This window comes from Pan paniscus, chromosome 16, assembly GCF_029289425.2.
Source record: "Pan paniscus chromosome 16, NHGRI_mPanPan1-v2.0_pri, whole genome shotgun sequence".
NCBI classification, from domain to species: domain Eukaryota; kingdom Metazoa; phylum Chordata; class Mammalia; order Primates; family Hominidae; genus Pan; species Pan paniscus.
The window spans coordinates 46,412,024-46,439,954 of NC_073265.2; the positions used below are offsets into that span (position 1 = coordinate 46,412,024).

Sequence of the window (27,931 nt, forward strand, 5' to 3'; positions counted from 1 at the left end):
AGATCGAGACCATCCTGGCCAACATGGTGAAACCCTGTCTCTACTAAAAATACAAAAATTAGCCGGGTGTGGTGGCGCACGCATGTAGTCCCAGCTCCTTGGAAGGCTGAGGCAGGAGAATCGTTTGAACCCAGGAGGTGGAGGTTGCAGTGAGCCGAGATCATGCCACTGTGCCACTGCACTCCACCCTGGCGACAATGAGACTCTGTCTCAAAAAAAAAAAAGCCTGGTAAACTACAAACTTTTAACTTTTTTGAACCCTTCAAAGAGGCCCAAGCACACAGTTTCTGTAAGTACTGAGGCTGAACTAAAACAGCAGAGAACTACCTCCGTCACAAGCCTAAGGAGTACTAAGCAATAGCAATCTGCCACTGGGGCAGGGGCAAAAGCTTGAAGATAGACCCACTCTCAAGCACAGGTTTATAGCATCTGTTATAAGCTGAGGATGAAATGCTAACAGAAAAGTTTTACAGCACCCCAGCCACGTGCTAAACACTAGGCACAACAGGTGATCACTAGAGGGAGTGGAAGCCTCTGGTAAACTCAGAGTCATCACAGCAACAGTCACACCAAGCTAAACTCCTAACTGATTGTCTGAATTTCTCACTCTAAAGTCCTTATATGGAAAGAGGCATACCCACTTCCAGGCCTAAATATACTACTGTTCTACCCACAGTATCCTGCATCCATCAAAATTATAAGTCACACACATAAGCAAGAGAAAAACAAAACAAATATTTTCAAGAGGCAAAACAGTTAACAAAACAAGACTCACAGGTGGCCCTGTTATTGGAACTATCAGACAAAGATTTGAAAATAGCTCTGGCTAAGATATTGAAAGGATCTAGTGGGAAACATAGCATGCATGAATTAATGGGGAATTTAGCTGATAGATGGAAATAATGAGTCAAGTTGAAATGGTAGTAATAAAAAAAAAAACAGGTAAATAATTCCTTTGTGGTCATCAGTAGACAACCCAGTTGCTGAAGAAATGGGTGAACTTGAATATAGGCCAGTATAAATTATCCAAACTAAAACACAAAGAGAAAAAAAATGAAAAAAGATCAGAGCTGCAGGACAGTATCAGTCTAATATGTGTATGCTTAAAGTTTCAGAGTGAGAGGGATAAATAATAATGCAGAAGAAATATTTGAAGAGATAATGGCCAAGAATTTCCCAAAAGCAATGAAAGACATCAAACCATAGATGCAAGATTTAAGAATCAACAAGAACTCCCCTCCACACACACACACACACCACACATATTCCCTTAGACATATTTAAAGTGCTGAAAACCAAAGATGAGAAAATCTTGAAGACAACCAGAGGCAGAAAAAAAAACACATCATGTATAGAACAACAAAGATAAACTACAGCAGACTTCTCTTCAGAAACTTTGCAGGCAAGATGATAGTGATATCTCTAATGTATTACAATTTTTAAAACTGTGTCAACCCAGAATTATTTATCTGTTGAAAATATTTTCTTAAAAAAGAGGATAAAGACTTCTAGATATATGAAAATCTGAGAAAATCCATTCCCAGCAGACTACAATAACTGTTGGAGTAAGTTCTTCAAGCAGGGGGAATGTCACTCCAGACAGAAACTTGGATCTGCACCAAGACTCCGCAAACTTTTTTCATAGAGAGCCAGATATTACATATTTTAGGCTTTGTGGGTCAGACAGTTTCTGTCACAACTACTCAACTCTGCCATTGTAGCACAAAAGCAACTATGAACAGTACATAAACAAGTGAGCATGGCTGTTTTCCAGTAAAACTTTATTTACAAAAACAGGAAGCAGGCCATGAGTCATAGTGTGCCAACCCATGGTCTATACAAAGAAATGAGAGCTCCAGAAATGGTAATAATGAAAGTAAATATAAAAGACATACGTTTCATCCTTTTAAATTACACGGTGAAATAACTGTCTAAAGCAAAATTAGTACATTATATTGTCGGTTTTATAAAATATATAACAGTAATGTAAAAGATGGGAGGAAGGATTTTGGAAGGTAGACTCTGTTAAAGATGTATATTGTAAACTGAGGGCAATTGCTAAGAAATTAAGAAATGTAACTTATCTACCAATAGTGGCTATTAAATGGAATGCTCAATCTAAAAGCAGGCTGAGAGCTGGGCATAGTGGCTCATACCTGTAATCCCAACACTTGGGGAGGTGGGAGGATTGCTTGAGGGCAGGAGTTCCAGACCAGCTGGGGCAACATAGCAAGACTGTCTCTCCAAAAAAAAAAAACCAGGTATAGTCTTAGCTACTTGGGCAGCTGACATGGGAGGATCTCAGCCCAAGAGTTCAAGGTTGCAGTGAGCTGTGATCACGCCATTGCATTCCACCCTGGGTGACAGAAGAAGACCCTGTGTCTTTAAAAAAAAAAAGAAAAGAAAAAAGAAGTTTGAGAAAGATAAAAGAACAAACAACAAATGAGATAAATAGTAGACATATAAGAAAATGGCAGACTTAAATCCAGCCATATCAGTAATAGAATGCAAATTTTCAAAATGAAACAGAGAGATACCAAGAGATAGAGGAAACAAGCATTTGGCTTTTTTCATTCTCTGTTTTCCAGTGGTTTTTGCACATAATTTTAAGAATAGGGTCTTCGCTAGATGAAAACATTTAAATAGTGAACTACTTAACATCTGTTTACACACTGCTAACCCTGGCGCTCCTTTTTACTGAATAAAAATGGTTTGCCCTTCTTTCCGCCGTGAGCTTCAAACAACAACCAAGCTATCTTGGTTGTTACTAAAGTTACTAAACTTGAGACCATCAGACCCAAGGTGCTCCCCTAAAACCACTTTGCCCAAACCTTAGGGAACAAGGAATAGGCAGGCTAAAGATTATATTCAAACATATCTACCCTTTTTCCTCTATGTTACAAAATCTAAAACTCTGTTGAAATTCATTTTAGACTGTTCTTTTATGTTTCGACTTCTCAGCTCTCTCTACCACCTTTTCTGGTCTTGCATACTTTCTTTGGTGAATCTTCGTTTTTTTCAGTTGTGAACAGATTATGGCTATGTATACAAAGAGATCCAGTTACCCATTCATTAATGCTAAGAAGAGTGACGCCGTTAAATTTTAATGAAATGAAAGGCATAAAGAATTTTAAAACCTCTGAAAGTATCCAAAAGTTTCCTTTAAATTCTTTGCCTAGAATCTAATTTTTTTCTCTTCTAATTAAGACTTTGTCCTTAAGCATGAATATTTAAGATATATATAGTCAATATAGTATTGTATAATATAGTCAAATGTATTTTCTAGTCAGTACATTTCTGTTCAAAAATAATAACTAAAATTTAATCACCCCTTGTTTGTCACTGTTTCATGCACTTAAGATGTTAATACATTTTATCCTCACAAAAAACCCAGTGAGGTAGAACTATTTTTATCCTTGTTTCACAGATGAGGCAACTAAGGGACAGAGCTGTTAGGTAATACTGATAATAAGCAACAAAGTGGGAATTTAAACCTGGTTAGTCTACATCTAGAGTCTTCATTCATTACCATTACCCCATGCCTTCTCTCTAATTTATTGTTACAGAATGTTGGGATTTTTTTCTTTTCTTCCTTCCTTCATTTTTTCCTTCCATCCTTCATTCCTCATTCCTCCATTCAGCAAATATTCTATTCTGACACACTGTGACCTGAATTTACTTGTGTATCCAGTTATAATGAGTTAATATGTAAGATTTTTATTTTGAGTTATGCCTTACTCACAAATGAACTTTGAATTATGACCCATCAAGAAGTTGAGACTGGCCTTTACCTATTTTCAAACTCAAACATAGGATGGCAGTAAATTGCAATAGTGGAGACAGCTCAATGAAAATTGAACATGTCATATTTTATCCTCATGTAGCAAGAACCATATTTAAGTCTTAGCAGGCCAGGCATGGTGGCTCACCCCTGTAATCCCATCACTTTGAGAGACTGAGGTGGGAGGCTGACCTGAGGCCAGGAGTTCAAGACCAGCCTGGGCAACATAAGAGACCCCATCTCTACAAAAATGTTTTAAAATTAACCTATGTGGGTGTGTGTGCCTGTAGTCCTAGCTACTTGGAAGGCTGAAGCAGGAGGATTGAACCCAAGAGTTCAAGGCTATCGAGCGCCACTGCATTCCAGCCTGGACAACAGATCAAGACCCTGTCATTCATAAATAAATGAGAACATAAAACACATGCATACAGTCTTAGTAGAACCTAAATGGGATTTAAGGCTCTCTTCTGGGCTTTCTCCATGTGTTTCAACAAAATGAAATAGTTACCATTTGATGGCTATTTATGTATTTTCTTTATACACAAAGTGTACAAAATGTGCTTCGTTTCTGTATTACATAGGTAGAGGCTGTTGAGTCTCAGTAAAAAATTTTATTGACATTTTGTTTTTCTTAATCTGAATAGAATTAAGTCTTGGTAATTTTAAATATACTGACTTCAGTTTGCTGTATTCAGCAAATATATTCACAGCTAAATGTCTCAAAATGTATTAAACAAGTGTTTACACTTTGGTTTTATAACTGTACATCATCTTTATTACAAAAATCCCTATATTTTTAGCAGCTTATCCTTTTTACTATGTGCAGTGTCCAAATTAATGTTCCACCAGAAGGGTATGTCTTATTAATAGCAAAGAGTTGATGAGCATATCAGTTTCATGGGACATTAAAAGAAATCATCTAATCCACACTTGCCCCACCCCACTCTATTTTTTAGGTAAAAAAAACTGAGGTCTAGAAAGGTTTAATGACTTATGTATCTCACATAGCTAGTTCACATCAGAGACAGAAATAGATCCTCTTGACTCTTATTTCCATGTTTGTTTCATTCCGTTGGCCTGTTTATGACCAAATAGTTGATGAATGGTAGCAGTTCCATTGACTAGTTTCTTTCCTTCTCTTCCAATTCTTGCTGTCAGGGGAACTGGCTAATTAACAATCATTTATTATACACTATTTTAGAGCACAGTTCTCTTAAGCTGTCTCTCTGCCTTCATATGGCTTTATGCCATAGATGGAGGCTTGGAGTAGAATCTGTCCCTGGCACGCAAACAACACAAGTCTAGAATTCCAGACCAGTGTTCTCTGAACAAGTGGCATCTGCCTTCTGGTCCCTGGGTGCCATAAAAAACAGAGTTAAACACTGACCTTGCCTGGTAAGGTCATGGTCTAAATTAAATAGTCAAAATACAAAAAAGATGTGAGGTAATAATGGGATTTAGCAACAGTGAGCCTAATGTTCTGCTTATCATTGTATAATGCAAGAAATTTCTTAGACGAGCATTGATACAAGGATTTGGTGGAAACAGAGTCAGTGTGTCAGAAGGAGTAAATTATTTAAGTGTGTGAATACTGAGATACATTAATGTCAGGAAGGAAATGAGATGCCAAAAGTAGATGTATTTGATAATTTGTTCCCTCTATCTTCCCCCAAATTACTTGGTGATGTGATTGTTACTTGACTTTCTTTTTCTTTGTTTTGGAGTAAGTGGAGTAAATAGGGTTAAGGCATTGAATGATTAGCTCAGTTTATGTAGTCCTTAGAAAGTTGTAAACCATTAAATTATTTTAAATCATTTTTTAAGAATGAGATAAACATTAAGACACCAAGGTGACTTGATTATTTTTAAAGAGTACACATTCATGATGGGTTTTTTTTTTTTCCTGAAAAACAGCTCCCCTAGTTCTGTAATCTTTTGACTTGCTATAAAAAATGAAAATGTCTTTATTTCTAAATTCTAAACAACATGTGGTTGGGGAAATGTGGTGACATTAAGAAAAATATTCATATTCTGAACTTTAGGCAAAGCAACAGTGCAATACAGATGTAAATTATGTTATCAAGGACAATTTAGAATATACAACTGTTAAGAAAAGTGATTCCAAAGTGGAAATTAGATTTTGAGCTACCTTTAATTATAGTTTACTTCTTTTTTTTTTTTTTTTTTTTTCCTTTTTTGAGTCGGAGTCTTGCTATGTCACCACCCAGGCTGGAGTACAGTGGCTCGATCTTGGCTCACTGCAACCTCCACCTTCTGGGTTCAAGAGATTCTCCTGCCTCAGCCTCCCGAGTAGCTGGGACCACAGTTGTGCGCCACTACACCGAGCTAATTTTTGTATTTTTAGTAGAGATGGGGTTTCACCATGTTGGCTAGGCTGGTCTTGAACTCCTGACCTCAGGTGATCCGCCCACCTTAGACTCCCAAAGTGCTGGGATTACAGGCATTAGCCACCGTGCCAGGCCCAGAATGTTCTGGTCAGTGACTGAAATTGATCAAAATTCTTCCCCGTTCATTCATTTAGAATTTTTTACTACCCACCCACCTCACCCTCTCAAATTGAATTGTGCATTTTAATGTTCTCTTCTGGCCATTCTAATGATGGAAATGTAAACTGTTTTCTATAAACCTTCTCATCCTCACCTATTTATATTTAATTTGCAAATCTGATGTTAAGGGGAGAGAAGTGGAGAGCATGAGGAAGGGTAGTTGAGTTGGTGAATGTTTTGCATCCTAGAATACTTCATCACAGATTTTAAAGTCTCAGAAAGTCGTTTCTTTTTCTTTTTCTTTTTTTTTCTTTGAGACAGTATCTCACTCTGTTGCTTAGGCTGGAATTCAGTGGACTCACTGCAGCCTCGACTTCCTGGGCTCAGGTGATTCTCCCATCTCAGCCCCCCTGGTAGCTGGGACTACAGGTGTGTACCACCATGCCCAGCTGATTTTTTGTATTTTTTGTAGAGTTGGGTCTTTGCCATGTTGCCCAGGCTGGTCTCGAACTCCTGGGCTCAAGTGATCCACAGCCTCGGCCTCTCAAAGTGCTGGGATTACAGATACGAGCCAGTGCACCCAGCCTAGAAAGTCATTTATAAAGCCTATTCAAATTGCCCAGGTCTGACTGTGTGCTTTTATTAGGGTAATAGGATGCTCCATTGGCATTTTAGCACTTCTGCCAGAATTATTGATTGGGAAGCTGCTTACAGTTCTGATGCACATCACAGGAAGCTGGTGCAAAATTAAGATGGCATATGTGATGAGATAAAGGCTGGGTTAGAAAAGTGATTACAACTGGGAACTTGCTAATCACTGACCTCTATAGGGATCCTGTGGTTTATCACTAATCTCACTCACACTTGGCATTTTCCTATGCTGCTGCCTCATCATTCATAGCTGTGTGAGTAATTTGGCATGGAGTGAACAAGAGGAGGGCATAGAGAGTCCAGCAGCTGTGCCTGTTGGCACTAGGTATTTAAGCATCTTCACTGTAGCCAGCAGTGTGGTTGGCACAAATGTTAGCCAATAATGCTTAAACAAATTGTTGTGAAGAAAATAGGCAAGCGTTTATTTAAAAATCCCCTTTCTCTTTTCTTTAAAAACAAAAAATCTGGTCAATTAAGATCCTTTTTAGATTCTTTTTCTGTACATTTGAGCAGATTACTACCAAAATAAAGTCTATAATTCTGACAGTATCTTCTAGACAAGAATTTCTGAATAGTTTATTAATTAAACTGTGCAGGGTCTGTGTGAGGTACATGTTATTTGGTTGATTTTCCTAAAAGACTGAGTGGGGTCATTGATGTTAAGCGACATGTTACTTTCCTAGTTGACTCAATGAGAGCGAAGCAAGAGCTAAGAGACGAATCCAGTAATCAGAATTCCCAGGTCTTTGCTCTCATACTCTATGGCATTGCAGGTTTGCCCACTTTGTAAGTTAGCAGTTTGTGTTTCTCCAGATGGTTAGTATGATTCAAATTGTATGATATTTTAATAGGATTTGCCCACAAAAGAGGAGCAGGTTCTCCACGAGCAAAAAGGTTAGGTAAATAATGAGTTTTCAAAGACACTCAAGGGGGAGGAGGATAGTCTGCTCATAAAACTGTCATCAGATTTAGATTTGTGCACAAATATTTAGATTTGCCTATGTAAGGATTTCATATTGTTTCTCTGAAAAGTAAATATGGAAAAGCTCACATGACTTACACATTGAAATATTTCATTTTGAACATAGTAATGTTGATCTCATTAACTTTTTTGAAACATCCAGGAATTGTTTCTAGGTTAAGCTTTTAGCTTTTAAGAAAAACCAGTCTAATACGAACTACTTAAATTATAACACATGGAGTTTTTCTGTGTAAAATATGCTGAATTCAAATTTATGAATGCAAATCAGAATGTCTTACAAAAATGAACAGAAATAATGTTGGCTTCCATACAAATAGAGAAGCTATTCTATTTTGTACTGTTGTGAAGGCAACAATTGTTTCTTGAATAGTATCTATTCACTGAAACTAATAAACTTGTCTGGAAATTTTTAGGTATTTACTGGACTGCTGCAGAAAGAAATGCTGAGCAGGCTTTATATTCCATAATATCATTATCTCTGTCTGTTTCCTCATCAATACATTATTTTCTATTGATAACAACAGAGCACACACCATGAGAGTATTGTAGAATTGCTTTGGTCTAAATTTGGGTGTTGAAGGCAGAGTGAAACTGAACACCATTCTCCAAGTGTGGATTGTGGCTAATCTGCTCTCAGGTTGCTAATGAAGACATACCTGGGACTGGGTAATTTTTAAAGGAAAGAGGTTTAATTGACTCACAGTTCAGCATGGCTGGAGAGGCCTCAGGAAACTTAAATCATGGTGGAAGGAGAAGCAAACACATCCTTCTTCACGTGGTGGCAGCATGGAAAAGTGCAGAGCAAAGGGGGAAAAAGTCCCTTATAAAACCATCAGATCTCATGAGAACTCACCATCATAAGGACAGCATGGAGGTAACCACCCCCGTGGTTCGATTACCTCCCACCAGGTCCCTCCCACGACGTGGGGATTATGGAAACTACAGTTCTAGATGAGATTTGGGTGGGCACACAAACCACATCAGGCACCTTCTAACCTTTGCGGTATTTTTAGTAAATATATATTATCAAATACTAGATTTCTGTCACTAAAAAGAGCTAAATGTCTAACAAATGTAGCAGTACTTCTAAAACTTGGTCATCCAGTAGGCTATAAGCTTTTTCATTGTTTGGCACCTATTGAGGGTAGAGCTTGTGGGGTTTTTTTTGTTTGTGTTTTGTTTTTTGTTTTTTGAGGCAGGGTCTCACTCTGTCTCCTAGGCTGAAATGCAGTGGCATGATCATAGCTCATTGCGGCCTCAAACTCCCAGGTTCAAGCAGTCCTCCCACCTCAGTCTCCTGTGACTACAGGTATGCACCACCATGCCCAGCTAAGTTTTTTTTTTTTATTTTTTATAAAGGTCAGGTCTCACTATGTTGCCCAGGCTGGTCTTGAACTCCTGAGCTCTAGCAGTCCTCCCACCTCAGCCTCCCTAAGTGCTGGGATTACAGGCATGAGCCACAGCACCTGGCCAGAAGCTTGTGTCTTACTCATCTCCTAACCTCTTCATCTGTCAGTGACTAGCCCATAAATGTTTGATGGAATGTATGGATCTTAGATTCTTCTGTCCAGTCAATGTTTGGATATTTGTAATTGAGATGGGGAGAAATGGGAATGTAGAACTGTGCCTGTCCACTCCCACCTTCACTGTGACTGCCGATTGTATCTTATGTCAAAATAATAGCATTAGTTTGTATTTCTGTAAGCATTGAAAGGTTATAACTTAAGTATATTAGTGGTAGAGAGCAAGATAACTTTTTTTTTTAAGTCTGAGAATATTTGTTAGGGTAACTAATGCCTCTAAGAGTTTATGAGTCTGGAGAAAATAATTTCTTGAACTTCAGTCATTTGCTGTTTCTTGAATAAATGTTTTAAATACTGTATAAATTAGTCAGAATTATCTGTCATTTCTTGAGCAATTTTTAGTTTAGGTCAGAAAATGCTGAATGTAGTTAATGTAAACCATGTAATTTAGCTACTTAAAATACCTTTGCACACAAGTTATGTGTCTGATGGTTTAATATACATATATATGTCTTATTCTTGTATATTTTCCAATAATATGTTGCTATTCTACTAGAGTTGGGTTTCTTAACCTGGAGTCCAGAGAATCCCAGGACAGAAGGAAAATCAGTGAACTTGAATGGGAAAAAATTGTCATCTTTATTTTTACCAGTCTCTAAGTGAAATTTAGCATGGCCTTCCATTTTGAATAAGGATAACAAAATAATCCAGACAGTACCTACAGTTTTTGTCACAGTAGAACAATAGATATTTTCATATTATAATTGTTGCAGATATCTTAAGCTATTATTTATGCTTTCAAATTATTATTAGTCCTGCTGCTAAATCTTATTAATGTGTTAATAAATTACAGGAAATGTGAGGTTTTTAAAAGAACATTTTGATGATTACGTGTCATTGTACATTAAAATACTTACATTTTGTTTTGTACATTTATAATCATGATTCTGAGAAGTCCGCCCAAGAGGCCCATGCACATGTGCACACACCGATACCTATACACACTCACACCCCCGCAACACAAGAGTGTAGTAAAAACCCTGTATTAGACTATCCCAGAGAATTCTTTGTAATAATTTTTTCATAGGTGCTTCAAGGAAAATTAGATATATGTTACATTATTAGTAGTTCTTAAACTGTTTTCAGCTGAAGTTGACTGGTTAAAATTGTCTATACTTCATTTATGTATATTTATGTTAAAAAAAAAAAAAGGTTGGTAGAAACCCTTAATACAGTAGCCAGAGATTTTTGTTGTCAGATGCCTGAGATAAAAGAAAGATAATGTATATGATTAATTTTAATTCATGAAAATAGTTCTTGTGAAAAGTAATTTTGAAAGAATTAAAAATGAATGCGTCCTAAGTCTTAGACTGAGTATGCATTATTTTATTTCAAGGATACTCAAACTTATAAGTCCTTAAGAAAATAACTACTTTCTAATAAATGAAAGGTGAAATAAAAATGTATTTACAGTTCAAAATCTTATTTGAATAGATTAAGTATCATTTTGAAAATAAGCTATCAACTTTCATTTCAGAAGAAACTTTTACTTTGTAACATCTTCAGCTTATGTAAAATTAGTTTTCATTCTCTTTGAATTCAATGTCCTTTATGAAAGGATAAGGAATTTTAGGAATTTTAATAAGCACAGGAAAGTAAGTTTAAAACTTTAGGTTTTTAAAAATGATCTGTCATATGGGTAGCCTCGACACAGATAATTAAGATTGTATTTAAAAGCTGTACATTATTAAAAACAGAGCTAATATTCACCTTTAACCTTGTTCCTTTTTCCACTTCAACTTTTTTTTTTAAGAGTTCTTACTAGGACATTTGATTCAAAATACAATACAGTATTAACTTGTGATGGAGTGTGGTGGCTCACGCCTGTAATCCCAGCACTTTGAGAGGCCCAGGTGGGCAGATCACGAGGTCAGGAGTTCAAGACCAGCCTGGCCAACATAGTGAAACCCCATCTCGACTGAAAATACAAAAATTTGCCGGGTGTGGTGGCACGCCCCTGTAGTCCCAGCTACTTGGGAGGCTGAGGCAGGAGAATCACTCCAACCCAGGAGGTGGAGGTTGCAGTGAGCCGAGACCATGCCATTGCACTCCAGCCTGGGTGACAGAGTGAGACTCCGTCTCAAAAAAAATAAAAAATAAAAAATGTAGTTCACTAATTAAAAAAAACTCTACAGGTGAATAGGATGTTCAAAATTGTTTATTTATGTGATACATAATTATTTTTAAAAACCTTAGAAATAGACGAGTATCATTTTCATTAAAGTATACATGTCATGCTGACTAATTGACGTAGAAGTTTTACAACTCTAAATCTGACATCTATTAACCCTTTAGATATGCAAAATAATCCTTGAAATAATAATGCTAGGCCACCATGGTAGCTCATACCTGTAACGTCAACACTTTGGAAGGCTGAGGTAGGAGGGTTGCTTGAGCCCAGGAGTTTGAGACCAGCCTAGGCCATACTGTGAGACCCTGTCTCTATTGAAACTGAAATTTTAAAAAATTAGGCATGTTGGCAAACGCCTATGGTTCCAGCTACTTGGGAGGCTGAGGTGGGAGGATTGCTTGAGCCCAGAAGTTGGAGGCTGCGGTGAGCTGTAATTATGTAACTGTGCTCTAGCCTGTATGACAGAGCGAGACCTTGTCTCAAAATAAATAAATGAATTAATTCAATAAAACTAGTTACTACAAAATAAAACCATTAAAGGATTGTACACTTGCAATTCTGACATACACAGCCTTCCCTGCATGTAATCAAAATGGATGAGAAATCCTCTTGGAACAAGAAGATGGCAGAGACTGAAGGGAACTGCCAACTTAGAATGACTGGCATAGAAGGAATTACTGAAACTCAGGGAAGGTAATTGTGTTCTTCTTTGGCAGGTCCGGTTTCTAAATAGATAGGGAATTTCAGAGAACAACTTCATTCTGTGCTTTGCAAAAAACAGAAGATTGTGGGGAGGGGTCTGGTGGAGAGGGCATGACTTAGAGAGACCTTGAGGCTGCTGCTTCAATCCAGCATGTCAAAGCACCATGTTTGGGGGCCTTAGTTACCGAGCCTCAAAAATACCACATTTGCAAATTCATTTAGTATATTGAATACAAATGAGTGAGTACCCTACTGTTAATTGTTAACGCTGTGAGACTTAACATCCATTCTCCCTCAAGAACTGGCCCATACTATTACTGATACTTGGCCATGAAAGTTTTGAACTGTGGGTGTATTAGTTCGTTCTCACGCTGCTAATAAAGACATAACCCAAGACTGTGTAATTTATAAAGGAAAGAGGTTTAATTGACTCACAGTTCAACATGGCTGGGGAGACCTCAGGAAACTTACAGTCATGGCAGAAGGGGAAGCAAAAATGTCCTCCTTCACATGGCAGCAGCAAGGAGAAGTACCGAGCAAAAGGGGAAAAACCCCTTATAAAATCATCAGATCTTGTGAGAACTCAACTATCATAAGAACAGCAGCATGGGGGTAACCGCCTCCATGATTCAGTTACCTCCCACCAGGTCCCTCCCACGACATGTCGGGATTATGGGATCTACAATTCAAGGTGAGATTTGGGTGAGGACACAGCCAAACCGTATCAGTGGGTATAGTCACAATAAGAATTTTTTTTTTCTTTTTTGTTTTGTTTTGAGACGAGTCTCACCCTGTCACCCAGGCTGGAGTACAATGGCACGATCTTGGCTGACCACAACCTCTGCCTCCTGGGTTCAAATGATTCTCTTGCCTCAGCTTCTCGAGTAGCTGGGCTAACAGGCGTGTGCCACCACACTTGGCTAATTTTTGTATTTATAGTAGAAATGAGGTTTCACCATTTTGGCCACGCTGGTCTTGAACTCCTGACCTCAGGTTATCCGCCCGCCTCGGCCTCCCAAAGTGCTGGGATTGCAGGCGTGAGCCACTGCCCCCCGCCACAGCAAGAATTCTTACATGTTGCTGGGAAGAATATAAATGGGCGTGGTGACTTCTGAGAATAATAAGGCAATCAATGCCTATAAAGCTGAAAGTTCGCATCCTTTAATCTACCAGTTTCCCTTCTTTGTGTCTATCCTGAAGGAATGTATGTCTGTGTGTGTGTGTGTGTGTGTACACGAGATGTGCAAGGATATTTGTTTCAATATTGCTCATGACAAAAAGATATAAAAACTATCTTTCCGTAGGGAAATATATAAACTGGTTTTATTTATATAATGGAACATTGTATAGCAGTAAAGATGCTCAAACTAGGGATCTGTTATCAACACACAGCTCAAAAACATAATATATGGAAATACAGGTTTCAAGATAAATACCATGTAATTCCATCTGTTTAAATATATTAAATGCAAACAGTAATGTATATTGTTCAAGAACATGAATATATATTTAAGAGTATAAAACATACATGGTAATCATGCACATCATTATTATGATAATGGTTATCCAGAGGTGTGGTTTGAGCTATGTCTATACTGTATTAATTTTTTTTTTTTTTTGAGGCGGAGTCTTGTTCTGTCACCCAGGCTAGAGTGCAGTGTTGTGATCTTGGCTCACTGCAACCTCCGCCTCCTGGGTTCAAGTGATTCTCCTGCCTCAGCCTCCTGAGTAGCTGGGACTACAGGCGCATACCACCATGCCTGGCTAATTTTTTGTATTTTTAGTAGAGACGGGGTTTCACCTTGTTAGCCAGGATGGTCTTGATCTCCTGACCTCGTGATCCGCCCGCCTTCGCCTCCCAAAGTGCTGGGATTACAGGCGTGAGCCACTGTGCCTGGCCCAATACTGTATTAATTTTTGAGAGAGAAAGAAGAGAAGAAGGTTCAGTCTGAAGCAAACATGGGAAAACATTCTAACTAATGGGTACATGTATCATATTGTTGGCTATATAAATGTCTTTTTCATTCTTTTAAATGTGTTTTAAAATACTATACGTTGAAAATAAAGTATTTACATGCTACTTTATATAGCTCAAGTGATCCTCCCACCTCAGCCTCCTGAGTAGCTGGGAATACAGGCATATATCACCATGCTAATTTTTTATTTTTTGTAGAGAGGCTTCACTATTGCCCACGCTAGTCTTGAGCTACTGGACTAAAGCAGTCCTCCCACCTCAGCCTCCCAAAGTGCTGAGATTACAGACATGAGTCACTACATCCTGCCCAGAATTTGACTCAGACTGACTGAAGTGATAGCAAGTTTTACAAATTATTGAATTGTATCCTCTTATTTCTAATTTGTTCTTTCTATTTTAAAACTGCAATATAATTACCATGAATAGTCTAGAAGTTTGATTGTCTGTCAATAAATGAAGGGTTTTATATAAAGTTAATTTCTTTGTTTTATAGGAAAAACATCAGAGAGAGGCTCATTTTCCCTGTACAGCAGAGATACTGGATTACCAGGCTGTCAAGTAAGTTTAATGATTAAAAAAAGCAATGAGATGGTTTTTAAACACATAAATAAAGGCTCTATTAATAGATGAGATAGAAATTATCCAATTTATTTCACTACTGTTTGTTTAATTTGTAACTAAGTGTTGTTTTTTTGCTCTCTTTGCTTAAAATTGTTTCAGTTCCCCAGTTTGCCAGGCTGTCTTTATCATCAAAGATTTTCATAACCCACCTCCATTTTAACTGGAAACAAAGCTACCGCTTTCCAAAATGCCTGTCATTTCTGAGAAATTTTTTTGCATATTTTCTCACAGAAAATGTAATTGGTGGTACATATAGAATATATGATTGATCTGCATAGCTTAAATATCCTGTAATGTCAAACTGATCATTAATATTGCAAGTATTTTGTTTTCAATCCTGCATCTAACAAATTTTTAGGCTTCACACCCTCCCTGACTTGGAATCTTTGTTTCAACTCTCCCACCTTCTCTAGCATTTTGTGCTTCTGCTAATGGGCATCTTTTCTGCCTTTTTCCTCATATCTTTAGACTGAGAATCCTGAACACACAATTCACCTGCAGATTCCCATCAGAATCAAGCCAAAAAGAATAGAAAGGAAAGGCAGAACATATTAAATTTGTTTTCTGCCATCTGCGTGCTCTACATGAGGGCCCACCCTAATTTCAGGCATGGGCATGTGAGCCGGTTTTAACTGCCATGCTAATAATACTCCATTTAATACATATTTCATAATTGTGCCTCTAAGAGAGTTTTACATAACATCCTGTTTTGTGATATGCCTTCCCATTATAAAATACTGCATTGTAGTAGGCTGGCCACGGTGGCTCACGCCTGTAATCCCAATACTTTGGGAGACTGAGGTAGGAGAATCACTTGAGCTCAAGAGTTTGAGACCAACCTGGGCAACATAGTGAGACCTTGTCTCTACTTAAAATGTAAAAATCAGCCAGGTGTAGTGGTGCATGCCTGTAGTCTCAGCTGCTTGGGAGGCTGAAGCAGGAGGATCACTTGAGCCCAGGAGTTGAAGGCTGCAGTGACCCATGATTGCACCACTGCTCTCCAACCAGGGTGACAGTAAGACTCTGTCTCAAAAAGAGAGAGAGAGAAAGGGAGGGAGGGAGGGAAGGAGGGAAGAGAAGGAAGGGAGAAGGAAAGGAAGAAAGAGAGAGAGAAAATAAATATATTGTAAAAATTCAGGATCATATATTCCCATGTCCTTAATGGCAAATAGGCATGGTCTGAATAAGTGATTTGTTAAGTATCATAGATTTGGGGGTAGTTACTGGACCAACACTCAGATTTCTTGGCTTCAGACCAAGCAGTTTTACTCTATTTTCATCCAAGTGATTTTTTAAAGTTTTAGTGTTGTTAATGATTGCTCTATTTTCCGTTTATGGTTAGCTTTATTTTATTCTAGTCATTTAAAATATATATAGATTAGCATTGTGTCATAGCCAGTGTTTTGCCTTACCAGCTCTTACTAGCTCACAAGAGCCGAATCTGTTAAACTTTTAGGAATTTAGCAAGTATGGTTGACATCACACTGATATCTTAAAATTGGCTATTATGAGCTGGGCACTGTGGTTTATACTTGTAGTCCCAGCTACTTGGAAAGTCAAAGCAGAAGGATCACTTCAGCTCAGTAGTACAAGTCCAGCCTGGGCAATGTAGCCAGATTGCATCTCTAAAAAAAATAAATAAAAACAAGCAAAACAATGGCCATCAATGGAAGTATTTACACTGCACTGTGGAAATTCAAAAATGTTACAATTCAGGGCTTCCATTTTTTAAAACAGTTGTTAAACATTTACCAGCATACCGCTCATGCCTAGTTAAAAATTGCAGAGAACCAAAGAATATAAGTGCTTATTCAGATCACAGTAAAAAATAGAAAAGCAGCAATTGAACATCTAGCCCCCATTAAGGTATCTTTCTGACCTTTTTCAAAGGTAACAGTGCTTTAAGGCCAACCAAGATACACAATTTATTCTGTATAGTTTTAGCAATATCCATTGATGAAAACCAAAATATCCTCTTTTTTGGTCCATATCAAATGTGGATTGGTGATTGTAATATTTCTGCAATTCATAGTTGATATCAGAACTCATTCTTTTTTATGATACAAGTTACTGTTTGAATTTCATAGTGTGAATTTTAGTTCATAAATGACTTGGATTGCAGGCCGTGGATCTAATTTCTGATCTTGGCTATAGTACTCATTTTGAGAGTTTTGTAGGCCACCTAACCATCACTCTTCTGAATCTCTTCAGAGTACAACAAAATTTGAAAAACTAAGTTGTGGCCAGGCGCGGTGGCTCACACCTGTAATCCCAGCACTTTGGGAGGAGGCCAAGGCGGGCGGATTGCCTGAGGTCAGGAGTTTGAGACCAGCCTGGCCAGCATGGTGAAACCCCATCTCTACTAAGCATACAAAAATTAGCCGGGCGTGGTGGCAGGCTCATGTAATCCCAGCAACTTGGGAAGCTGAGGCAGGAGAATCGCTGGAACCCGGGAGGCAGAGGTTGCAGTGAGCTGAGATTGCACCAATGCACTCCAGTCTGGGCAACAGAGGGAGATTCTGTCTCAAAAATAAATAAATAACCAAACTAAGTTACATCATTTGGACAATGAATGATTGATAAAAGTAACTACAAAGAATCCTGTAGGTTTAAGCTTATAAGCTGTGCAAACTGCCTCTGTGACATATCATTAAGCTAACTTGTCTGCCACCCTGCTTCAGGGCCGTAAAAGTCTTTTCATCTTCATCTTAAATCTAAGATAGCAGCTTAGTTAGGCAGTATTGAATCTTATGTGTATTCTCATACTATAAGAATACCTCATAACCATAACAAATTGGTTTACTTATCAGATATATGAAAGTGCTTTTCTCAGTTCCTAATCATACAGTAGAAGGTCAGTAAATGTCAGTTGAGGGGGGTAAGACAGAGGTTTAGAGTCAAGAGACCCAGGTTCAAGTCCCATCTCTGCACTGATTTCTATCTGAAAGATAGGATTAGCCGTTTCTGCTTCTGCCTACTTAGTAGATCTCTGAAGGTTAAACTGTATGGGCTTATGAAAACATTTCAAAAAATAAATAAATAATTTTAAAGTTCTCAATTCATGTAACCCACATAACAAAAGATATTTTGGATCTTTAATATTATTTTTAAGAGACCTAAATGTTTGAGAGCCACTGGGCTAGTGTTAACATTACTGCTAAACTTGAGGGGGGAGAAAACACTATTGTAAGCTTTTTGAGAGCACAGCTAAGTCTAATAAATCATAGTTCATGCTTATATTAATGTTTTTATTATGTTCAAATGTTTTCACTTACGTATTTATACCCTCTTGGCAAAGGTATTGCTGTTTAGTTAGAGTCAGCAATAAGTCCTATTAATGTAATTGTCCAGTTTTGCAAAGGTGAATCTTAACAGTTTTTACCAAGGATTAATGTGCATTTGTACCACATTTAATTCTCATATCAAAAGACATTTATTTTAAATCTAAATGTGTAGCGCTCTAATAAAATTTGCTACCATTTGCTGAGCACTAACTGAACCAGCCATTGAACTAAACATAATCACATTTAATTCTTTTAACAACAACTCATTTTGCAGATCAGTAAACAGAGGTTCTCCTAAGGTATTATGCTTAAGGCTACATATCTAGCAAGTGGTAAACTTAAACTCATGCTTGAGTGTTTTGACTATATGACTATACTTCAGCATAGGAATCCATCAGATTTCAACTCCGTGCCCTTATTACCTTCCTTCATTTTTATTTGTTTGAGAAGGAGACAGGGAATTAAATTTTTTTTTTTTTTTTTTTTTTTGAGGCAAGGTTTCACTCTGTCACCCAGAATGGAGTACAGTGGCGCTCACAAGACCTCCTGGGCTCAAGGGATGTAAGGTTTAGAGTCAAGAGACCTAGGTTCAAGTCTCATCTCTACATTGATTTCTTCATCTGAAAGATAAGCAGTTTCTGCTTCCACCTATGTAGTAGGTCTCTGAAACTTAAAGTGTATGCGCTTGTGAAAACATTTCAAAAAATAAATACATAATATTAAATTTCTAAATTCATGTGGCCCACATAACAAAAGGTTATTTGGGTCTTCATATACCTCCCTGAGTAGCTGGGACTACAGGCATGCAGCCGCCATGCCCTGCTAATTTTATATATATATATATATATATATATATATATAAATTTTTTTTTTTTTTAGAGATGGGGTCTCACTGTGTTGCCCAGGCTGGTCTCAAATTCCTAGGCTCAAGCAATTTTCCTGCCTCATCCTGACAAAGTGCTGTGATTACAGACAAGAGCCACCACTCCCAGAGGAAATTTAAATTTTTAACAAATGTCCAGGTGATTTTGATTCACATGGACTAGAGTTCATGCTTTAAGAAACCCGACTCCTCTGTGTATGCCAACTCCTCTGTGTAAGCCAATAGGAGTTATCCTTAGAGGAAACTATATGATTACTGTTTAGCCAACAGTTTATAAACATTTTGGAGAGATCAGGAAGGCCTATGGAAAAGAGAAGAACAAGGCTACTAGAATGTTTGATACAAAATAACAATATTGCTATATACAAGATTTAAAGATATTCAGATGAGAGAAAGATACCTTTTTTTTTTAAGAATTCATAGGAGCAGTTCGTGAGCCCCAGAGAGGAAGCCCAAAATTCAGCAGAGTGGAAAGATTATTCTGCAGCAAGGATAAACTTTTCAAAGGAAAACATGTATTCCAGACAGTATTTATTATAATGAGTCAGAGGAGGGACAAAAAATATACTTTAACTAACTGGCTGCCATTTTGTCTTACCTATTCACAAGCGACAAAAAAAATCCAAGGAAATATAAATAGTGACTCCAAAATTATGCTCAAATACCACATTAAAACCATTTTTCTTCAACAGAATTCCCCAAGGAGCATTAACTCTGCTATTAATGTACATAAAATGCTGCTGACATACTGCAAAATTCAGACTAATTTAATAATGCCTGATGGGCCTTACTTCATGTTAAGATGATGTAATAATATGTTGCTAAATGAGTGTCCTCATATTACATTCACAACAATCACATTAACTGATGAGCCATTAAAAGGAAACTCATCTGGCAGTATTACTGGAAACACTGATAGATCATTCTGCAGTTAAATTTTTTTATTGATGAAACACAGAGCATAGAAGCCAGTGTCTTTATTAATAATAGGTATATCACTTTAAAAACTACCACAGTTAAGTGAAAAATCCTTTTATCAGTATAACAAAGTTTTTCATTTATACCTCTTAAGCAAGTATTTATTCAAATAGTTTCATAAGTTTTTCTCTAAGTGTTTAAATGTAGAAGGTGGCAGGGTCTTGGTTTTTTTCAGAAAGTGTGAAGTTCATCTGAGTTCAGATATTATACCCTTGAAAAAATGACAGCTTTAAAAACTGTACCTTACTTAACTCTTAGTTGTTTGGAGATAAGCTTATACCATTTGGTTTTTCCTTGTTCTTTTTTCCTGTTATACCCAATCTCATATGCAGACATTTATAATAATAAAATAATAAAAGAGTTGATGCATCAGAAAGACATAACAATGACATATGTGTATACGCCTAATAAGAAAGCTTCAAAACGAAGCAAAACAAAAATTGATAGAATTAAAGAGAGAAATACACAAATTGACAATCATGCTTGAAAAATTGAATACTTCTGTCTTAGCAGTTTGCAGAATAACTAGACAAAAAACTTAGTAAAGATGTAGAACAAAATTAACTATCGACAACCTTGACCTAAATGATATGTATAGAACTCTGCATACAACAACTGAAGAACATAAATTCCTTTCAGGGGCACACATTACACTAACAGGCTGGAATCATACGCTGGTCCATAAAACTAGTGTCAGTAAATTGGAAAGGCTTGAAACCATACAGAGTATGTTCTCTGGACACAAAAGACTTAAATAAGAACTCTGATGAGAACTCAGGGACACAAAGAAGGCACCTATAGACACGGGGGCCTCCTTGAAGGTAGAGGGTGGGAGGAGGGAGAGGATCAGAAAAAATAGCTATTGGGTGCTAGGCTTACTTCTTGGGTGATGAAATAACGTGTACAACAAACCTCCCCGACACGAGTTTACCTATATAACAAGGCTGAACATGTGCCTCTGAATCTAAAATACAAGTTTAGTAAAAAGCAAAGTTGTATTAGAAGTCAGTAAGACTAGGTGTGGTGACTCATGCCTGTAACCCCAGCCCTTTGGAAGGCCGATTCAGGAGGATCACTTGAGCCCAGGAGTTCAAGACCAGACTGAGCAGCATAGTTAGACTCTGTCTCTATTAAAATTAAAAAAAAAAAAAAAAGAAAGAAAACTAGTCGGGTGTGGTGGCAGGAGGCTGAGGCGGGAGGATTGCTTGAGCCCAGGAGTTCGAGGCTGCAGTGCGCTGTTATTGCACTGCTGCACTCCAGCCTGGGCAACAGAGCAAGACTCTGTCTCAAAAACCAATGTCAGTAAGATATCTAGAAAAACACCAGATGTTCAGAAGTTAAGCAACATGTTTAAATGACCCATTGTTTTAAAAAGAAACCACAGGAAATTCAGAAGATATTTCTAATTGAATAATAATGAAAATGTGATATAACAAAACGTGTTGGTGCATCTAAACCAGTGCCTTGAAGGAAAGTATACTTTTGAAAGCTTGTATTAGAAAAGATGTACAGTGAATGACCAAGATTCTGCCCTAAGAACTTAGCTAGAAAAAGAAACACAAAGTAAACCCAAAATAAATAGAAAGAAGGAAATACTACAAATAAGAGCAGAAATCAATGTAATAGAAAAAACTAACAAAACCAAAATTTGGCTATTTGAAATAAATCATAAAGTTAACCCCTAGCTAGACCAGTTAACACAAGGGGAAAGAGAAGAGAACAAGAACACAAATTACCAGAATCTGGAATGAAAGAGAGGTTACTGCTATGAATCATATATACATTAAAAATATAATAAATATTATAACTTAGTAAATTTGACAACTTAGATTAAATAAATGAATTCCTTGAAAAATACTTACCAAAAGGAGACAAATTGAAACAAAATCTGAATACATGTATATCTTTTTGTCTTTTTTTTTTTTTTTTAGACAGAGTCTCACTCTGTTGCCAATGCTGGAGTGAAGTGGTGCTATCTCGGCTCACTACATCCTCCGCCTCCCAGGTTCGAGCGATTCTCCTGCCTTAGCCTCCTGAGTAGCTGGGACTACAGGTGCCCGCCACCATGCCTGGCTAATTTTTGTATTTTTAGTAGAGACGGGGTTTCACCATATTGGCCAGGCGGGTCTCAAACCCCTGACCTTGTGATCCCCCCGCCTCAGCCTCTCAAAGTGCTGGAATTACAGGCGTGAGCCACTGCACCCGGCCTGTATATCTATTAATGAAAGTTAATTCATATCAAAAACCTTCCCACAAAGAAAGCATAAGGGTCATATGGCTTCTTTCAAAATGATTAATTCTTTCAAATGCTTAGGAAAAAAATAATACCAATTTTATACAAGTTAGTTTAGAAAACAGAGGAAGAGTGAACATTTCTCAGCTCTTTTTATCAGGTGAACAACATCCCAGTAATACTCAAACAACACGTGTGGTTTGTAGAAGTGAAAGTTTGGTTTAAGATTTGAAAATCCATGTATTTAGTTCACCACATTATAACAGAATCAAGAAGAAAAACAATGTGATCATTTCCATAGATACAGAAAAGATATTTGACAAAATTGAATACTCATGATAAAATCTCTCAGCAAGCTAATAGAAGGTAGCTTCCTCAATTTGATAAAAGACAAACATGAAAAAAATCTATGGCTAACAGAATACTTAGTGATGAAAGACTAAATGCTTCCCACCTAATGTCAGCACCAAGGTAATAATTTTTATTCTCATCATTTTATGTTTTGGCCAGTGTATGAGGACAAGAAATAAGGTTATAGAAATTGAAAAGGAGTAAGTTGAATTTGCTGATTATGTGTTTGTGTACATAGGAAATCCTAAGGAATCATCAAGAAAACTTCTAAAACTAAATAGTACTTTTAGCTATATCACAGGATACAAAGTCAATCTAAAAAATTAATTGTATTTCTGTACACTATCAGCAAAAATTAGAAAATAAAATTAACAGAATAGTACTGCTTATAGTAGTATCCAAAAGCGTGAAGTACTGAGGGAAGAATGTAACAGAAGATGGCAAAGCTTCAACAGTGAAAACTCAAACATCTGTTGGAAGGCTTACTGTCACTTAGATGTTAGTTCTTCCTAAATTGGGTTATAGATTTCAAGGCCAGCCTGGGCAACATAGCAAGACCCTGTCTCTTTAGGGGAAGAAAACAAAACAAAAACTAAAAGACTTCTGCTTATCAAAAGACATAGGTTAAAAAAAAATAAATCGGTAAGCCACAGTCTAGAAGTCCAGTATTTGCAAAACATATTTAACAAAGGACTGATATCCAGGATATATAAAGCATTCCAGGCTGAGGCAGGAGGATTGTTTGAGGCCAGGAGTTCAAATTGCCTGGGCAACTTAGCAAGATTCCCATCTCTACAAAAAAATTTAAAAATTAACTGCAGGTGGTGGTGTGCACCTGTAGTCCTAGCTACTCAGGAAGCTGATCACTGAAGTGATTGAGGGGTATCACTTGAGCCCAGGAGTTTGAGGTTACAGTGAGCTGTGATCATGCTGCTTCACTCCAGCCTGGCTGACAGAGCGAGATCTTGTGTCTTAAAAAAAAGAATTCCTACAACTCTGTAAGGTTAGCTAAGGCTTCTACAGTTTTTCTCTTTGTGACAGGAGGTTTAAGTACAGTGAATTAGCAAGTTTCCAGTCCCTTCTAGACTTATGTTCTATGGTAATGTCAAGAACAAGATCATTTCCACTTTGTAACATGATTACACTGGCCTGCTGTTTCGCCAACAGGATTAATTAAAACTAGTTGTTTTAAACAGCAATTTTGATCTTTGTTTATGTAACAACAAACCTAATAGTAGCCTCAGTCTTGGGCAGAATTATTAGAAACGTAATATTTAGAACAAGAAAGTTGATACTGTATTGTATTCTGAGCAAACCTGTTTCAGAACAGGCATAAGTAAACCAACTCATTCAGAGAACTAAGAAGTTAGTTACTCAGATAACATGAAGAGCATCTTTTAAGTGTTTGAAGCATAATTCGACTTTTCTGTAACTTTGAAGGTTAAAAAGTTGAACAATAGGTAGAAATTAAGCATTCCAGATTTCAGCTTAATTTTAAAAAGAAATATTGTCATGTGTTGAGCTGTTAATGGCGTAGAATATTAAACCTTGGTAGATAAATGACTTTCCTCCCACTGGATGTTTCCAAGCAGAGGGTAGACATCCACTTTACTGGTATTTTTTAATAGATTACAGTACCTATTGTTTGATTGAAATAAAAGACCTTAAAAGGGGCATGGTGTTGCATGCCTGTATTCCCACTCCTCTGGAGGCTGAGGCAGGAGGATTGTTTGAGCCCAGGAGTTCAAGGTTACAGTGAGCTATAATCGCACCATTGCACTCCAGCCTAGGTGACAGAATGAAACCCTGTCTCTAGAGAAAAAGAAATAGAAGACCTTAAAATGTTCCTCAATTCCATGAGCTCTCTAGTGACAAGTAAAAGGCTTTCCAAATGGTGTTGATGATCCATCTGAGGTTGGTGACCAGAAATTACTGTTGACACTAACCTGTATGATTGTGTATGTGCTTCAACTTTTATTCTAATACTACCCAGCAAACTACATGTATAAGCACAGACAGCAAATGGTTGAATCAATATAGTGATCAGGATTGCAGGCCAGTTAGCTAGGTTAACAATGATGATACTACATAATAACTAGCATGTATCAGTCACTTGACCCTATAAGCATAATTTCATTTGGTCCCCGCCATACTCAAGTGGTGATATTGTTGCTGCTGTTGCGTCTGTTGTTATTATTCCTCCCATTTGATAGCTGAGGAACCTGAAGCCTCAAGAAGTTATATAATTCACCCAAGATTTCATAGCTGGTAAATATTAGAAGGATAGGAGAATTGATGTAGTGATAAGAGAATAGTTGAAGTACTAGACCAGGTTTCAAAGGAAGGAAATGAAGCCATGATTAAACTTTGTGACTGGAAAAAAGGTCAAGATATTGGTTGTTATGCAGTGAAAGAGCAGGTGCAGTAAGTAATAAGGGAATGATGACACTATAAGAACAGGAGGTTATGTCAAAGAGTTGAATATTGGACTTACAGATTTCACAAGTCAAGTGGTTTCCAGGGCTAACAATCTAGTCCTCCTTTGGGGAGTAGATTGGTGATTTAGGGAATTGTTGGAGTCACGAAGATTAAGAAGACGTAAGACTAGCTCTTGGATTGATGTGGAAGCTATCCAGAGATGATTGACTCATAAGGTAGCATGTGAAAGGGGCCTACATGCACACTAGTTGGCACACAGTAGGCATTGAGAAAATGTTATTTGAATCTGAACCATGTGATCTAGGAAAGAGTATATAAGTAAGGCTAACAAGCCATCAGCTGCCTGCAGAGTGATGTGCATTTTGTGGGTTGTTTGGAACATAGGTAAATAAATTGTTTTGTGGAAAGAAAGTCTGATCTTGGAGTATCAGGCAATAGACAATTTTTATTTTTTTTTTTTTTTGAGATGGAGTCTTGCTCTTGTCACCCAGGCTGGAGTACAATGGCATGATCTTGGCTCCCTGCAACCTCTGCCTCCCAGGTTCAAGCAGTTCTTCTGCCACAGCCTCCTGAGTAGCTCGGATTACAGGTGCCCCCCATCACACCCAGATAACTTTTTGTATTTTCGGTAGAGACGGGGTTTCACCATGTTGGCCAGGCTGCTCTCGAACTTCTGACCTCAGGTGATCCACCTGACTCAGCCTCCCAAAGTGTTGGGATTACAGGCGTGAGCCACTGTGCCCAGTCAATAGACACTTTTAATGTCCTATTTTTGTTAAAAGGCGAGAGAGAGAGAGAGAGAGAGAGAGAGAGTTGGATTATGCAGGGCCTACTTGGCAGGGAAAAAACTTCATTCATTCTTTCTTTTATTTATTTATTTATTTATTTATTTTGTGAAACAGATCTCGCTCTGTCATCCAGGGCAGAGTGCAGTGGCGTGATCGCAGCTCACTGCAGCCTTGACCTCCCAGGTTTGGGTAATTCACTGCAGCCTCCTGGGACTACAGGCATGTGCCACCACAGTCGGCTAATTTTTATATTTTTTAGGTAGAGATGGGGTTTTGCCATGTTGCCCAGGCTGCATTCATTGTTTCTTTCTTTCTGTTCTCTCCATGAAAATTGATGGTTATACTTTTGATGATACTTAGTGCTCATTGGAAGCAGTTTCAGAAAGTCCGTTTATTCTTTCGTAAACTTATTTCAGGAGAAAAGAGCCTGTTAAATAATGGGTAGAGATTTGATGCCATCTCAAAACAGAAAAAAGAGGTGACTACATACTGGCTATTACATGATAAGGGATTATTGTCAATTTCGGAGCATGTAACAAGGGGTAGGAGATGGCAGAACAAATGAAGCCAGAACAACAGAATGTTGACAGCTGTCATAGCTGGGTGATAGGTACATGAAGGTTAATTGTACTTTTTTTTCCTACTTTTGTGTATATGAAATGTTCTAAACTAAGAAGTTTAATGTTTTGAAGACGTCCAGTATGTAATGTTTCATTTTATAAAGTATTGCATGCCTAACTATATGCCTAATGCTATATTGGGTTTTTTTACTCTTAATTATACTTACAAAAATACAAGGAATTGAGAAGAGAGGATACTTAGTTGCTCCATGTTAAAGCTAGTATTAAAGAGAAAAAGAGTGGCTTCAAAGTATTAGAACTCTTCTGAAAATAGTAGTGCTACTTAACACCATTTCCACGAATACCAAAGAGAAATAAGATTTCATCTCCTGTTCTTCTAATGTTAGCACCTCACACAGCTGGCTTCTTTGTATTCATTAAAGAAAAGGCGCAAAGGCATACTGGTAACACATAGGAAAACATTCAGTTAGCCCTTTTTAATAAGAGAGTTATAAATTCAGGCATTCAGAAAAACTACTCACTTTGAAGTAGACATGCTTAGAGTATGCTCACTACTAACCTCACAAGACTGCCTTCAAAAAATCCCCTATAGCATTTTTGGAAGTTGGACTTTTTATGGAAGCCTATACATTCCTAAAGGAAAGTCATTCTTATTCCATATTTGTAATTATTTAAATATTGCATATATTAAAATGACATTTAGCTTGTTCTCTTCATATTTCTTTTATTTCTAAGAAGTCTGTCTGTATTGATCTACATCCCGGATCTCTCTACTGTGATATCTTCTCATTGGCTGATAAAAGATTTGGGAGGGAAGTTGAGAAAAAAAAAAATTAGTGAAAAAGAAAAATTAAGATGGTAAAATTTCCTATTGCGACTAATAATTAAAGATTAGGAAACTGAAACTACTAGATTGTCACGTTTTAGCACTGTAATATTACATGCGTAGTTTATTTTCTTTTTTTGTGCTAGAAAGACTGGGCTGATTGACTGGGCACGGGACTCATGCCTGTAATCCCAGCATTTTGGGAGGCTGAGGCAGGCGGATCAATAGGTCAGGAGTTCAAGACCAGCCTGGCCAGCATAGTGAAACCCCATCTCTACTAGAAATACAAAAAAAATTAGTCAAGCATGATGGTGCGCACCTGTAGTCCCAGCTACTCGGGAGGCTGAGACAGGAGAATTGCTTGAACCCAGGAGGTGGAGGCTGCAGTGAGCAGGAGAATTGCTTGAGCCTGGGAGACAGAGGCTGCAGTGAGCCAAGATCGTGCCATTGCACTCCATCCTGGGCGACAGAGCAAGACTCCATCTCAAAAAAAAAAATTTTTTTTTTAAAGATTGGGCTGATTTCGTTGGCAGGATACATTTGATGGATGACTGTCATCTTCTCAAACTTGCTTGACACTTTATAGACAATATTTATTAAGTTTTCAAGAGGATATGTTGAGATTATAAAATTTG

The 27,931-nt window shown here is 37.5% G+C and overlaps 1 protein-coding gene across 8 annotated transcripts in view; it reads left to right on the top strand.

Annotated features, from left to right (window-relative positions):
- Nucleotides 1–27,931, top strand: part of TCF12 (transcription factor 12) — a 371,464-nt gene that overhangs the window by 232,881 nt on the left and 110,652 nt on the right. For all 8 annotated transcript variants that reach the window (XM_003827877.8, XM_008953204.7, XM_003827878.7 and 5 more), the window contains one exon: nucleotides 14,806–14,870. In XM_003827877.8, the coding sequence (XP_003827925.1) occupies nucleotides 14,806–14,870 (65 nt within the window). The remainder of the gene's footprint in view (nucleotides 1–14,805; nucleotides 14,871–27,931) is intronic.